The sequence below is a fragment of the Patella vulgata genome, chromosome 5 (assembly GCF_932274485.2).
Source record: "Patella vulgata chromosome 5, xgPatVulg1.2, whole genome shotgun sequence".
Lineage (NCBI taxonomy): Eukaryota > Metazoa > Mollusca > Gastropoda > Patellidae > Patella > Patella vulgata.
This window is the reverse complement of record NC_065883.2, coordinates 50,026,114-50,043,561: the sequence shown is the minus strand read 5'-3', so window position 1 is coordinate 50,043,561 and position 17,448 is coordinate 50,026,114. Positions and strand designations below refer to the sequence as shown.

The 17,448-nt window shown below is 34.7% G+C and overlaps 1 protein-coding gene across 2 annotated transcripts in view; it reads left to right on the top strand.

Moving 5' to 3' along the window:
- The window catches only part of LOC126821229 (thrombospondin type-1 domain-containing protein 7A-like), a 241,053-nt gene that overhangs the window by 112,267 nt on the left and 111,338 nt on the right, over nt 1–17,448 (top strand). For both annotated transcript variants that reach the window (XM_056101468.1, XM_056101467.1), the window contains exons 9-14: nt 3,067–3,262; nt 3,653–3,774; nt 4,373–4,582; nt 4,757–4,951; nt 7,984–8,298; nt 8,634–8,812. In XM_056101468.1, the coding sequence (XP_055957443.1) occupies nt 3,067–3,262; nt 3,653–3,774; nt 4,373–4,582; nt 4,757–4,951; nt 7,984–8,298; nt 8,634–8,812 (1,217 nt within the window). The remainder of the gene's footprint in view (nt 1–3,066; nt 3,263–3,652; nt 3,775–4,372; nt 4,583–4,756; nt 4,952–7,983; nt 8,299–8,633; nt 8,813–17,448) is intronic.

Here is a 17,448-nt window from a genome sequence, read left to right as displayed (position 1 = left end):
CTGGAATACGTAATTTTCTTAATTTTTCAGTAAGCAAGTTAACTAATCTCTAGATTTTTATTTCTACAATTCCCACAAGGCTGTAACTAGTAAACTATGTGCTATTAACATTTATTAAAGAAAAACACAGATTTGAAATTTAAACTTTGTTCCTTTGTTGTACATAGAGCGGGAGCCCAGGGGGTTAATCTAGCTGAAAAGTGTACCAATTTTCTCCTATATGGTATCAATGTATGTATATCTGGTATCATCAGAATGTAAGTCTGCCAGGTTTCTGGTGGTGGGTGTGGTATTCCACGCCAAAAATGCCATGCCCCCCAACTAGTCTAGATTAGCTCAAAAGTGTACCACATGAAAATCGCACAGCAAGGTAACGTACATCTTCAGGTATTACAAAAACACTCTGACAGACATTTCTAGTGGTGGGGTACCCCTGACAGAGCTATGTAATTGACAGACATTTGTAGTGATGGAGTATCCCTGACAAGAATTATCTAATATTTAGACCAAAGCTAGGCTAGATTAGCTCAAATCTGTACCACCTAAAACAGCTTTGGAGTTGTTCAGTACCACGAGAGGAATCATGAATGACCACTGCCAGACAGTTTGTGCGGTGGGTAACCCCTAATCGTTTTCATCCAGGGATTTTCCAAGGCCAGTAGTGGACATGCAATGTTTGTTAATAGATAATTGTAGCTGTCTTTATGTCAGTGATGGGATTTCAAAATTTTTCTTGTCGGACATTTTACCGAAAATAAAGGCGCATAACTCGTTATTTAAGCAGGCAGTTTCAGACCACAATTAAAAATCATGTGTCAACAAACTATTCAATTTGTACATATTGAAAATATAGTTGTGCCTCCGTTAATTTACATATTTAATTCCGTATGGTATTCAAATTTATGTCAGTAATTTTCCTACAAAATTACGTATTGTCGTAATATGATAAAATAAAAGCGTGCCGACTACTGTTCAAAATCACCTCATAAACTACCGTACTTTTCGGGGTATAAGTCGATACTTTTTTTCAGCAGAAGTCCGGCATTCGTCTTATACTATGTTTTGACTTCTATACGGATGGAGGTAAAAAAAAAAAGACATCCCGAAATATTTGGTAGTGACTGTCGCTAGATGATACCGAGCCAGTGACATCATCTGCTAAATAATAGCACTCGCACACGCTATCGTGTAAAACAATTTACTACTTACATGTACACTATTCCAATTGAAATATTTGTTGACATTTCTCAGCTTTTATTTCTTTTTTTTTTTTGAAACATTATCTACTGTCGACCCATACTTTTGTTCAAAATCACCTCCAAAATTACCGTATTTTTCGGGGTATAAGTCGATACTTTTTTCAGCAGAAACCTGGCATTCGTCTTATACTACATTTTAACTTCTATATGGATGGAGGTTAAAAAAAAAAAAAGACGTTCCAAAAATTTTTTGGCAATGACCGTTGCTAGACGATACTGCGCCAGTGACATGATCTGCTAAATGATAGCACCTGCACTCGCTATCGTGTATTAACTACTTACATGTACACTATTCCAATCGAAATATTTGTCGACATTTCTCAACCTCGTGCTCTAAAGAAAACACACTGACATGGATAATTTTTAGTTGTAATACAATAACTTCGAAATGAAGATAAATATATAATTATCCACGGCATATATCTCACATTTATTAGTTTTAGACCATCTCTTAAAGTTGAAATTTCATATTTTTAAGTTATATTTTTAAAATTTATTAAAATAAAGCCTTAAAATAGATGGTATCTATAACAGTCCTACCTTGTTAAAGAATAATCCTATTAATCCTATAATTCACTATTGCCAGTTGAGAAATTGGCAAAAATATCATTTTTAACTTCAAATTCAAACATTTGAAGATAACTACTCCATGGTGGAGAATAGAAAACTAGGGAGGTAATTGGGAGGTAATTTCTCAACTTTTATTTCTTTTTGTTTTTTAAACATAAACCCCATTCAAAATATTATCATAAACCCGAGAATATGCCATCAAAATAGAATCTTTCCTCTGATGTGATTATTGTCACGTTTACATCTCTTGTAGTCTCACGCATCTCGCAAGATTTCTACTTTAGTTTTCGATTATTGTATTATAACCACTTGTGGGTGTTTGTGTAAAATAGCTTTTTTTAACGTCCGCTTCCACCGAAGTGATATTGCAGACAAATTAACGGATATATTGATTTATAAGTTAACTTGATAATTGTCATGTTTACATCTCTTGTAATTTCATGTTCATGTGTCTCACGAGATTTCTACTTTAGTTTCGATTATTGTATTATAACCACGTGTGTGTGTGTGTGTGTGTGTGTGAAATAACTTTATTTAACGTCCGCTTCCACCGAAGTGATATCGCAGACAAATTAACGGATATATTGATTTACAAGTTAACGGATAATATATTGATTTGGGGTGTTATATACTCTTACAATATGTGACATGTATGATTAGTTTATACATATTGTCGGCTCACATCAATGGGATTAAAATGTCCGACAATGGAGAAACCATGTGGTAAACACGTAGATTAAAATGATAATCACTCTTATTGGATTGATGAATAATCTGACAAAGGGGAAGCAATGACTTCTGTTTAAGATTAGAGTGATGAATTGTTCGACAAAGGATTAAGTCAGTCAATCAAAGCAGATTAAGTAGTTAATCAAGGTAGGTGTATAGACGGTACAACCTGATAAATATGTTGATCACTTAATTATCTATTCAATCCAGCCTATTATCAACGATAATCGGGTTGAGTGGTAGTTATACACTCAGTACACTATATTAATTTTGGAATTTTGAATATTATTCACCATATCTTGATGTCCGATTGGGCAAATTCCTGGTCGGACAATTTAGGACGTTTGGAAAATAGCGTCGGACATGTCCAGAATATACGGGCGAAATCCCATCTCTGCTTTATGTAGTATAGAATGTTGACAAAATCGGTTGCCCTGGCTGTAGATTTAACATGATAAGATATCCCTTGAAGATTGAGATTTGAATTACTGCTATTAAATTATTTTAGGTGGTCAACCATGTCCAAAGGAAATGCGTCAGAATGAACCATGCCCTATCAGAGTTCAGTGTGCTATATATTACTGGAAATCTAGTGGATGGGGGCCATGTGTACTAGATAACCCAAATCAAAAATGTGGGCGAGGTTTTCAACAACGAGAAGTGACTTGTTTTAATCAAGATGGTCAACCAGTCATCAACAGAAGGTAATAGAAATATTTCTGTTGGAGCATTATTTTGATATGAAAAGAAATGTAGAATATTGATTCTAGAAACAAATTGTATTTTACATCTGACTACTGATTGACATTGATCTTTACAGAAATAAAAAAATTATTATTATTTCATACATGTATCAACCAGTAATGGAATTTATATATACACATAGGTTTATAAAGTGGGTCGAGGGGTACATCATGTTCGAAACAAGATTTTTCAAGCAGATGTAAGATGTTTTCAAGCAGTAATTAGGTTTTTCTCAATCATTTTTCATTGATAATTTGAAAGAAACATTTTACAGTCCTTCTAATTATATATACGTCTGTAGTGTATATCTTCACTTTGTTTTATTTGAATAATGATATTATTATTTTTAGATGTGAGGAAATCGTTCGACCAAAAGATTCTCAGACATGTACTATTGATTGCCCTATAGATTGTACTGTATCAGAGTGGGCTCATTGGTCAGATTGTGGTGTTACTTGTCTCGATGTCACTGGTAAGAAAATAGATATTATTGTGAACATAGTTTGTCTGTTAATGATCCTTTGTTCGGGACAATAGTAGGATTGCCTTTCTATCCTCATGGGTTTTCAAGGGATTTTCTCTGGTTTCATTCTGTTTAATTGAATAAAGGTTTTACTATATGTTATCTTGAAATGACTGAGTTCTGTTTTGTGAATGTAGGATAAGATAAGATAAGATTTTATTGTACCGTATTCATTCAGGACAGCATGACAAGGAACAGTGTCTAGTTGTTAAAAAAACTGAGGTCCTGTGCACATTGGTGTAAAAGGACCCTTAACAATTGAAATTCGAAAATAAGAGAAGGCCGTAGCACAGCTGTCGGGGCAAAATTTCCCTCATAGAACACTGCATGGCATATGTCCATCTTTATTAGTTCAGTCAGTGCAGAAAAGTAGGACATTAAACCCTATTTCATTTCATTTCTATGTGGGTAAGGATTGAAAAAACATTGAAAAGTCTGGAATTTCGGAGGATGTTGTTACATCTTATTTTATAACATCCAGTATTGTTGAATCACATTTCTTTCTCTTTATTTCCATTATCCCATGTATACACTATTTATAAAACAGCTCGACAAGTTCTACCTAAACAACGTAGAGTACGCTACATATTGCAGTATCCTGAAAATAAGGGAAGTCCGTGTCCTAATGACTTATTCGAAGAAAGACAATGTTTACATTTACCATTGTGTGATGAATACAGATGGGACAAGACAGAATGGAGTGATTGTATAATACCTCCTATTGTACCATATTGCGGAGATGGAATGAGAGCAAGAAGTAAGTCAGACATCTTTTATAAACCATAGCTGTAAAGGTTAAACAGCCCAAAAAAATTGTAAAAGTCGGTGTGTGTTTTTTTTCTTGATTAATAAATTTGTAGACAAATCACTTAGTATGTCTGTTTATTTAAATTCAACATCCCAGTATTTTTGTTAATTGTTGTATTTGCAGATGTGACTTGTCGTCATGCCAATGGCACAGATCACCCACTGGATACATGTTTACGTAACATAGGAGCCATGCCAAAACTTTTAGAGACATGTCATGTGTCATGTGCCAGAGAATGTCAGCTCTCCGATTGGTCAATATGGAGTGTATGTGTTGGAGGATGTAATGGTTATAGCCATAGAACTCGCAAACTAATAGGTATGTCTTGAAGATATCTATTCCCATAATCTCTGAAAAAGACGATTTACTTTAAAAAATAAAAATATGGTAGCTTACTTATATTTATGTATTTAAAGATATATTCCTTTGACTTTTGACTTATTTACATAACCATATACAAACTACAGAGAAAACTATATTTGTTACTGAAAGCAATATATCAGGCGCGGATCCTGAGCGGGGGTCCAGGGGGTAATCTAGGCAATGTTGACGAATATGTTGATTGGAATAGTGTAAGTACTTAATTGTTTTAGACGATAGCGCATGCTAGAGTAGAATGCGATTATTTAGTGGATGATGTCATTCCTCGTTGTGGTATAGCGACGTTTATTGCCCAAATGTTTCGGGATATCATATTCTTACCCTCTGTACATAAGTATAAGACGAATGCCGGATTTCTGCAGAAAAATGTAGCGACTTATGTCCCGAAAATACGGTAATTTTGGAGGAATTTGAAACAGTACAGATCGGCAGTAGTCAGCACGCTTTCATTCTATCGTATTACGAATTTTGTAGGAATATTACTGACATAAATTTGAATACCGTACGGGAATTAAATATGAAAAATAACGAGGTGCACCTATTTTTATATTACGGATGAATTTAAATATTTTGTTTACACGTGATTTTTGTGTGTGGTCTAAAAACTGCCATCTTAAATAACGATAAGAGTTATGTCCCTTTATTTTTGGTAAAAATGTCCGACAAGAAAAAATTTGTTCCTCACCTGTGAAGGGAGCATCCCCCATCAACATTTTAAGGACATTTCAGGAGCGGATCCAGGATTTTTTGCAGGGGGGGGTCTAGGTTGGATAATTGCTTAATTAAGGCGCTAAACGTTGTAAAGGGGGGTAAATTAGATTCAATTTGGTGCATTCTGACGTATTTCCGGAAGGTAAATTCCAAAATTACAGGTCTAAAAATTGCCAATAAAATCACATTAAATGTCCTTAAAATGTTGATGGGGGATGCTCCCTTCACAGGTGAGGAACAAAATATCTTCAGATACCATATTATGGTTGTTCTTAACAAGCTTTATTAGCAGTATCAATTTACTATTAGAGTAACCAGTCCATTTAAGTATAAGAAAGTTGGTCGGGCTTTTCCAGAGCACACACTTTCACAGACGAAAAGTCTATAGACTTGGTTTACTGTTTTTACTTTCAGCGCATAAAAATAAATAATATAGCTTGCAATAGTTGCACAGGCTTAATCATAAATGTAGAGGTTTACAGGGAATTTTCACACATAAATGACCAGGTTTTTTTTCTTATCAACGCTGCCGATAAAATTAAAAAGAAACCACAACAATATTCAACGTCAACAGGCGAACAGCGTTAATAAAACTCTTTAAATTTCAATAAACTTATATTTTCATACAGTACGGTATTAAAAAATTGCTGTCGACGTTTTTGGCTAATTGCCAGAGCTGTATGTGACTATTTGTTTTTGCCCACAATGGAATGAAAGTCATGTATACAAACTCGCAATTTTTGGGTCAGATTCAGGCTTTTAGATTTAAGTTTCTCGGACTCTTCAAATTTTCAAGCCTGAGCAGGAGGGGGGTCCGGACCCCCTGGAACCCCCCCCCCCCCTCTGGATCCGCGCCTGCATTTAATGCGATTTTATTGGCGATTTTTAGACCTGTAATTTTGGAATTTACCTTCCGGAAATACGTCAGAATGCAGCAAATTGAAAAATATACAATTTTCATAAGTCCCTTTTCACGTTATTTTGCCTGTAAAGGAGTTAATTATTGTTAGATTTTAGATTTGTTTTCACCAAGTGATGACTAATGACACTTTTGACTGGGCTGTACCAATTTCACATTTTCAATATCACCGGAAATGCCATTTCGGCAAATCTCTATTTTCAGCCTTCAAAACAAATATTTTATTCAAATGAGTCACATTTGTAATTTGTTTATAGTTAAGATATTTGCTTACAATGAACAAATAGAATAAACCGATGCGAACACATAGATATCACAAAATGGTTTTATAACATGTGCGGTTGCAGAGAAGTAGACTATTTTCTACAAGTCACGTTTCAGAGTTTTTGGTCTATAAAAGTGTCAATTATTATTCCATTTTTATGAAATTTTCACTGTGATGCCTTATGCCATTTATATTTATGATTTAATAGAACTAATGTAACATTTTCATTATTACGAGATTCAATGTAATTTTGGAAAAAAATGTATTTTTAGCCTTCAAAACAAATATTTTTTTGAAGTGAGTTATATTTATTATTCGTTTGAAATTATGATATTTGATTCCAATGGACATATAGATTGGATCAATACGATCATATAAATGTCCAAAATTGCTTCTAGCATCTTCCCTTGTCGAGAAATAACCAATTTTGTAAGGATCACTTTTAAAGATTTTTTCGCATTTTAATTTTCCATTAGAAGTTAGCTAACTTGGCGGTAAGTTTGTAACCAATTTTATCAGGATCACTTTTTGACATTGCTGGATTTGATTCTGCATCCATTTTATAACACGTGTGCAATGCTTATGTGGAAATCTGTTTAACAGTTTCATTGGTACCGGAGGTGAAATAAGTTCAAGGGTAATGTCGCACCAGAAGTGACATAAGTTCAAGGGTAATCGCATCTGGTAAAAAATATGTCTTTACTAGCGGATAACTCTGTGCTGCCCAAGTTGTGTCCATAACCCTGAAAATGGAATCAATAGGTCAATGCCACCTAGCCTATGTTATTCCCCTGTCTGAGCCACCCCAAGGCCCTATGCACCAAATTTCAGACTCAGGACACCCCTGGTGTGGCTGCCAGTCCTGAACAGACAAACAGACAGACTAACAACAGTCACAAATATTAGTATAGATGGTGCGTTAGATGGTTTTGAATAGGGGTATTTTTTCACACATGTACAATCAGATATAAAAAAATCCTATGAACCAAATTCAATATTGCATATTAGTAATCTTTAGAAATCTTATCTCTTGGCATCTTTCAGATAAAGACTTCTAAAATTTGAAATTTTCAGGAGAAAGCCGATTTCGGGCAGAATGTAAAAATGTAGAGCTGTATTCATTAGATCAAAGAGAAAAATGCTTGTGCAATGTTCTTCATCCTGTTGTGATTGGAGCATACTCAGATTGTATACTAGATGATGCTGTTGGTTCAAAACCAAGATTTGCTCAAATGTCATTTAAAAGTGTTGAAGAAAGAGATACAAATACTAGTAATCGTGGTGGTAGTTTAGTCAATGCATATTGTGGTACAGGTAAAAAATATAAAGTCGTTGCCTGTAGGAATGATCAACATGATTTAGAAATGGCATCCAAGTGTTCGCTAAATGGTAAGACATTTATTGGTAAATATGAATGTAACAAAGATACAAGGATTGAAGAGAAGATGGTCCCCCTATTTCTGTAATCTAATGAAGGCAACCCAGTCAACTTCTTATAAACATTATGAATGTATTCTTTTTATAAATTAGATTTTTTGCTTAAAGGGGAAGGGGGCACCTAATATTAATCTAAACTTGATCTGAGTAGCTGTAAGCCTTGACTATCTTAGGTTGAAATATAGAAACATGGGGCAAAGTCATCTATCAATAATCTTCCAAGGTAAGATGTAGGTATTGGTCAAATGCAGATAAAAATGAGTTTTATATTAAACTATAATTTGTAGGTTATGAAGAAGATATGTGTGTAATACCATGTCCAGTTGATTGTGAAATGACAGAGTGGAGTGCTTGGTCTCATTGTGGGGTTACATGTGGTGCTGGCATGCAAGTACGATTTAGAAGTATAGCTACTCAACCTGCCAGTGGAGGAAGAAAATGTCCATCTTTAAGCGGTTCTATCAAGGTAAAAATTCTGATTCAATGTGTTTTGTATCAATTTTATTAAATAATTTTATCTGTAATTGTATCAGCAATTGTTCCAAATTTATTGTTAGGTCTAAATATTTTCATTAACCCTATAAACTCATCCCCTAAACTGGCATTTTACCACTGGTATCTGTTACTGGGCAAATGGTAAAAAAAATAATTCTTAGAAGAACCACATGTTATATGTTTCTGATTAGGGCACTGGCAGGGCTTTCTATAAGGGATCATTTCGTTGACCCCACATGCATGAACTTTGACCATGACCTTTTTGTCTGACCTTGACCTTGACCCCAAAAATAAGTTTAGCTTTTCCATTTGACCTCAAACAGGTCACAGGGATTATAAGCTGGTAGTTTTTATAGGCCCACATTGTTGTCGGCCCTGTCCATCAATCCGTCCGTCCGTCCACAATTGTTTGTGAACAATCTACAAGTCACAATTTTTATCCGATTTCAATGAAACTTTAAATATAGGTTTATCACCCTAAGATCTTGGTTCCTTTCAATATTAGCATGTATTGGACTGTAACTTCATGGATTATGGCCCCTGATTGTAAGAAAAATCACGTTTTGAGCTTGTGAACACTGTAGAGGTCACAATTTTATCCGATTTGGTTTAAACTTGAAATGTATGTCTATAACCCACAGATCTCGGTTCCTTTTGATATTTGCGCATACTGAATCGTAACTTCCTGAATTACGACCCCTGATTGTACGAAAAATCGCGTTTTTAGCTTGTGGACCCCATAGAGGTCACAATTTTTATCCGATTTAAAAAAATTGTTTGAATATATCACCATTACACACTAAGATCTTGGTTCCTTTTGATAATCGCGGATACCCAAACTTAACTTCCTGGATTATGGCCCCTGATTGTTCGAAAAATCAAATTTTTAGCTTGCAGATTCTCTAGAGGTCACATTTTTTTTTCCGATTTTAAAAACCGTTTAAATACATCATCATTCCACCATAATGAAGGTTAAATTCATATTTCCTGAAAATCGAAATGAAACTGCCTGACAAAATGACCGCACTTTGTACGCAAATTGTGTAGAAGTGTGTAATACGAAGGTTGTGGACCCTCTAGAGGTCACAATTTTTATCTGATTTTGATGAAACTTAAAACATATCTTTACATCCCAAAGATCTCTGTCCCTTTTGATATTAGCACATTTCAGGCCATAACTTTCTGGATTATTGCCTCTGATTGTACAAAAAATCATGTTTGTTTTTAGCATGTTCTCTATCCATCTCTTGCAAAATGTGGGCGTATCCTGCCTGGCAGCCGCTGGTTTTTTGGTAGATTCAAAGAAAACAACTATTTTGCCACAAATCTGTGTATTATTCATAATTGTGGCATTAAAATCAAAAAGGTTATGAGACACATAGTAGCAATTATTCACATAGTTGGAAGTATTTACATAGTAGCAATTGTGATTTAATGAATGGATTTAAAGATAACAAAATTCAATATCACAAATATATGACTAGAATTAAAAAGTAATTATGGAAATGACCATTGACCTATTATTGACCTTTGACTCAATGGGTTGACCTTTGACCTGACACACTGACTTACGACCCCAAAATTAGTATTTTTATACTATTGCTGTTAAAATGTTACCCACAGCTGCTTTGATGCAAATACTATAGCATTTGCCATAAGGTAAATACCATCCCAAAGACAATAGCACTTTTTTACACCGAAATATGAAAGTAGGCACAAGGCTGATAAGAAAAATTCAGAAGGAATACATACAATCAAGTAGATACATGTACACAGGTCTAGGAAAATCATGCAACAATCAATAATTATATTATTTACAATAAATGTAGCAATGACAAAAAATCTGCTGTTATCTAGTTTTAACCCTTCAAACAGATCAAGTTCCATTGTGCCAATTGTCAACTCATAAAACTCCAGTTCCCGGTCTCGGAGTAAACTTTGGTATACTGGGCTCTGTGTCTATACACTGTTCATGCTTCCATTCTTCTGTACTAATGTTATGACTAATCTTCTGACCAAGACAAGGCTGGGATGCAGATGACTGTGTTCTCTTTAATGGTGAGTTTTCTTCAGCAGAATCTTCTGCATAGGAATGCTTCAGTGTTGATTGACGCTTTGACCTGGTGGTACAAGTACTTTTGTTATTCCGTTGTACCAAAATTTCCTCAACAATATTAGGCCTACCACTATTTCCATCTTCAGATATGGACCTTCAAATATAAATAAATAAATGTAAGGCATTCAGTACAATAAAAAAAATAACAAAAGACTTCTACAATGAGTAACCTTTGGTAAAATAATTGGAAAGAGGAAGATCATAAATCAATATTTCATGCTAGTAGATATAGGCATACAATCTAAAGCTGTAGAACATTTAGACAGTTGGGTTTATACTTGTTTCAAATGTAAAAACATATACATTATGCATAACAAACAAAACTCACTCACCCAAATCAATGCTTGTATCGGTACCATTAAGCCTAAAACTATCATTACCATGTCCATGTGTAGTATCTTCAGCTGAGGTTGAAGGCCTAAAAACAATAAAATAAAACTAGAAGTGCGACGCAGTAATGACAGGTTCACCGGTGCCCCCTTACCGTTGAACATATGTCACTTCCGGTACCGATGAAACCATTAAACAGGTTTCCATATAAGCATTGCACACATCAAATAAAATGTACACAGAATCATCCAAATCCAGCAATATCAATTCATTGTATACATTTGTTACATGTAAGTGATCCTGACAAAATTACATTACTTCCGGTGATAATGAAAATGTTAAATTAGTTTTATGAAATCAGAAATAGCATAAGGCATCACATGGTGAAATTTTTATGTAAATCGAATAATAATTGCCACTTTTATAGACCAAAAACCTTGAGCAGTAACTTTAGAAAATCGTCTATTTCTCTGCAACCAAACAAGTTAGAAACCAATTTTTGGTATCTGTATGATCGTGTGGGTTCAACCTATTTGTTGATTGGAATCAAATATCATAATTTTAAAAACGATACAAATCAGACTCATTTGAATAAAATATCTGTTTTGAAGACTAAAAATACAGTTTTTGCCGGTGACAGTAAAAGTTTTAAATTACTTGTATGAAATCATAAATGGCATTAGGTATCACACACTGGAAATTTTATGAAAATCGAATAAGAATTGACACTTTTATGGACCAAAAACCTTGAAAAGTTACCTGTTGAAAATCGTCTATTTCTCCTCAACTGAACAAGTTAGAAACCATTTTCTGGTATCTGTATGATCGTATGGGTTCATTCTATTAGTTGACTGGAATCAAATATCAAAATTTTAAACAAATAACAAATACGACTCATTTGAATAAATTACTGGTTTTGAAGGCTATAAATACAGTTTTTGCCCAAATTACGTCATTTCCGGTGACATTGAAAATGTTAAATTGGTTTGACCTAGTAAAAATTGACATTACGCATCAAATGGTGTCACTTTTATGAAAATCGAATAATAATTGACTCTTTTAAAGGCAAACTAGCGTAAAAAAGTGACTCATGCAAAATTGCCCATTTCTCGGCAACTGCTCATGTTACAAACTAATTTTCACATACATTCTCTTCGTATGGATTATTGCTACTAGTTTATGAAAGTTGTGAAGAAATATTTTAAAAGATGAAAAGCCTGAATGGGTTGTGAATAGCTCATTTTATCACCTTTTTTTGCCTTTAAATTGAAATGATCCGAAAACGAAATAAAAATTAAAAAAACTGAGCGCGATGATTTCTGCGCATTAACAGGGCACACCCTTTCAGTAATACTGATTGTCTAACTAAACTTGGATCATCAGCTCTTATACTCATGAAAACATTACAAGACGATGTTTTGAAACTCAAAATTTAATAGTGATGCACAGTGTAAACTTTCTATTTTAAACTCATGCAGTAATTCAACTAGCGTTCCAAGTAGAATGTGTTGAACTATTTATTTCATAGTGTTAAACTTACTATTTTTATTTACCTTACTTTAATTAAAAACTTTTATTTAAAGAGACAGAGTGGAGATTGATAACATCTAGTTTTGTGTGTTAGGACAATTCATTAGTGGTCTGATTGTGTTAGGACATGTCAAGAGTTATCTTTATTATTTGGAATGGTTTCCTTTGGAAAAGTTCTGTGTGAAGCTTGACTTTGTTTTTGTAATGGAAAGGTCATTTCATTAAAATGTGTTGACAAGACAAAGAGTCTTAATTATTGAGTTATTAGTTTAGCTTAAGCCTAGTCCCTACACAGTCCAACCCCTCAGTGGAACTAAAGAAAACAAATGCAAACTGACAAAAATTAGTGGCCAAACCTTTTTGAAATTTAATACTAAACATGGGTTAATCTACATTTCATGTCAATTGTCTAATTGAAATAGAAAAAAACTCTTCATCAAGTCCAGCCATACGCACGTATGACTTGGCCGACTAGCTGTCAAAATGCCATTACATTTTAGGCCTACATATTTGGGGCTAATTTACCAATAATTCGATGCTAAATGGATATTTCCTGCTAGAAATGGGCATACAATCTACAATTAAATAATTATCATCATCAAGCTTACGTTTGTTTCGGCATTGCACGTATATTCAAGATCAGACGTGTCTAATCAATGTAAAACTTAACAACACTTCTATTCTTAATTTTCGGTTTAATACTTTCTCTTTTAGACACAATAAACTAAATTTTTACGGCTATAAGTACACGAAATAATAGGACTTCTGCTAGAATCTAGACTCGTATAACACAACTTCTATGTTGAATAGCCACCCGTTCTTAGTCTCATTTCAAAGGGAATTTTCGGATATGTGTAGTAATATGGAGGGAAGAATTTGTGCTTTGAAACATCTATGTGGACTGATTACCACTCGGCATCGTATTCTACGCAAAATTTTACTCTAGAAAAGTTGGGTCTGGTTTTGTGCCCATTTGATGGACACCCCCTGCGCTGAGCCTCCAAACTAAAAACATAATGGACAAGGAAACATACAGAATTTTGGAAATCCATTTATGGTCAAATGAGTTATTTCCCTTAACTTTATGGGAAACAGGATTTAACTACAGACAAGGGCCTATATAAGGTCAACCTTTGTTCAGATAGGATTTGAGGCTAAAGTTCTAACAAATATTTAACCTGAAACATAGCATCTACAGATATTTAGTTTTCTCACTAAAATAGATATGGCCAAAACTAAATAATACTGTAATGGGAGTGGCAATATTGTAATGAAGAGAAAAAATATCAAATGGAGTTTAATGTCATACTGTTCTGTACCAACCCGTATAATGAAGATGGGTGTACGTCATACATTATTGTTTGAGGGGGGGGGGGAAGGGAGCCGCGGTGACTCAGTAAAGGGCTGGCTCACTTACTGGGCGGTCCAGGGTTTGATCCTACTAGCTCGGCGTTGTTTCCCCTTGTCTGTGGCTCACTAATCAGGAGGTCCGGGGTTTTATCCCTGTGTTGACCTAAACAGTTCCCCAAACTTTCCAGCATTGTTTTCCCTTGTCAGTGGTGCAGGAAGCAGGGGGGGGGGGCTGTGATGGGCAGCGTCCAGTTATTCGGATGGAATGTAAAGAACTTTAAATTCGAAATAAAGAGTAGTCCGTTTTGTATGGCGGGCGTATGTACATCTTCATTATGATGGTTGATTTTATTTTCTCTTCATTACAATTGCCACTCCCTTACAGTATTATTTAGGTTTTGACATATATCTATTTTTGTGAGAAAATTACATATAGATGCTTTGTTTCAATTCAAATATTTGTTAGGAATTTAGCCCCAAATCTAATCTGAACTAAAAGTTTACATATATATATTAGTAGAAATACTGTTTTGGGAGTGCTTATATGCCCACACACTCTCCGAGATTTGTTGAACCGTCCATTTTTCGGGGCAATGTATTTCAGTTTTTCGGGCACAAGCTTCAGAGAATGGAGAATGCGACCATATCTCATGGAAATATAATTGTATATTTGTGTAATTAATTTAAAATAAACAACCCTCACAGCTTTGTGGAAAATTCATTTTAGTTAATGATTGAGTCATTCAGAAAATTTGGGTGACAAATTTTTCAGGCAAATAGGTTCAGCCCCCCACCCCCAACTGAGATTAGCCCCCTACACCCATGTAGCCCCTTATATGTTGTTCAATCCGATTTAGTTTGTTGAATCAAATATTGTTTAAAATATTGTTTTGCCTCCCATTCCGAACGACTGGGCATTGTCCTTCCAGCCCACTCCCATCCTGTACCACTGACAAAAGGATACCGCACCGGGGTTGTCTTGTACATGTACATATCTAATATGTGTAAGTGTAGTAAATTTGAAAATGAAACAAAAAGACTGTTAAAGAAACCGAACTTGATGTTTATACATGTAGTGACAGTGATGATGATAAGACTAACTTTAAAGACATTTAAAGTACAGGTTAACTGCGTAATTTTGATTTTCAATAATTGATTTAATTCAGTAAATAATTTTTGTTTTAAATCTATATTTGTTAGCAAATTACACAATTATAGATACGGTTTCAGTTTAAATGTTTGTAATTCAGCCTTAAATATCTGAACTAGAGGTTTACAGCTACCTGTAGTAAAAATAACATAGGGTCTAATTGAAAGGGTATGTTGGTGTGGGTTTATGTTTTAGTATAAAATATTCCATGATTTCAATGCGATTTACAAAACTACGGACATAGTCTGGTCTTCATTACTTCATAGACATATTGCTCCATAGACATATTGCTCAACCAATGTCAAACATATCTCCTTGCACATCAGACTAGACGCTCCGCCCATAATTTCTGGGTAAACACCCGCTCACCAACCCTTGCAGTCCCCTGTGACCCCATTACCGATATAAATATTGGGCTTGTGTGCTCACACATGGTCTTGTGCGTCATACAGCATCAGCGGTCAACACGCAACTGAAATGCTGTTACCAATTGCAGACATTTGACAGAAAGGGAGATAACTCTCTATTACCGTTAATGGATTTCCAAAATTCTATATGTTCCCTTGTCCATTATGTTTTCTGCATTTTGGTTTAAATCAAAATTTAACCAGTAGCATATTCTTTGCCTAGGATAAAGGCATCATCGGGTGTTTTCGCCAATATTTAATTTTATGTCAACTTCACAATTATTAGTATAAATATAGCATTTATTTGAAAATTATCACAATTTTCATCTGGCCCTAAATCGAGTTAGTGCAGACTTCTTGCTTGAAACTCTCTGGATTTGTGTTCATGGTATAATAAGCTTTCCAAAAATGTATAGTTTGTTTATTAGGGAGAACCATATGTAGCTGCACTGTGTTTCTAAGCAAGCTAGAAATTTTGGCTGCAGGCCTATGTTGGTCATTTGCATTTTTCAAGGATAAATTCTAAAAGCATGTGATAGGAAAGTTATCATTTCATATTTTGCATGGAGTGACCAATCACATTATTAATTGCATCATAATTAGCCAATAGCATAATTAATGGGTGTGAATCTAACAATATATAATTAATAGAATGTTCGCTCTAGGGTAGACAGTCATGTAGTTCTCGTAGGGAGAAGATGTAGGAATTTCCATCAGTAGACTCGCCGAGTCTGCATGATAGCGGGTTAGAGAGAATGACTATATTATGCTTGTAACTTTGTAACCTATATGTAGCAGAGCTTAATATAAAATATAGAAGCAAAATGTGATATTGTTGTTATTGTGTGTAACCATAAACTGAATAAGTGGCAGAATAAATACACAATATTTAAAGTGGAGTCCTAAGAAGAAAATAAGAAACAAGGATAAATTCTAAAAGCATGTGATAGGAAAGTTATCATTTCATATTTAGCATGGAGTGACCAATCACATGATTAATTACATCATAATTAGCCAATAGCATAATTAATGGGTGTGCATCTAAGAATATATAATTAATAGAATGTGCGCTCTAGGGTAGACAGTCATGTAGTTCTCGTAGGGAGAAGATGTAATAATTTCCATCAGCAGACTCGCCGAGTCTGCATGATAGCGGGTTAGAGAGAATGACTATATTATGCTTGTAACTTTGTAACCTATATGTAGCAGAGCTTAATATAAAATATAGAAGCAAAATGTGGTATTGTTGTTATTGTGTGTAACCATAAACTGAATGAGTGGCAGAATAAATACATAATATTTAAAGTGGAGTCCTAAGAAGAAAATAAGAAACAAACGCGGCCAAAGACAATACTAGACAATCATGCTGTTCCGGAATGTGTAGTAAGAAACGATGCATGGGTTATACGCCGGATGTGGCGACCGGGTGTAGAGTCGACCGCTCTCCACGTCTGACAAACGACCCATGGTGCTACATATGACGTGATGAATTTATCGATCGCCGGTGATCGATTTTAAGAAGGGATGAGTTGATAGGGTTAAACATACATTATGCAAGAGCTAAATCTGCCTATTTCAGGTTTTTCTTTAGGCCTGAAATGTTACATAAATTATCAATTAGACATTAATTAACTTATCCAGACTATAATCAACTCTCGATGCCATCGCTAGCCTGTGATATTTACTGGATTAGGATCCGATTTGCTGCTAATCATCATATGGAT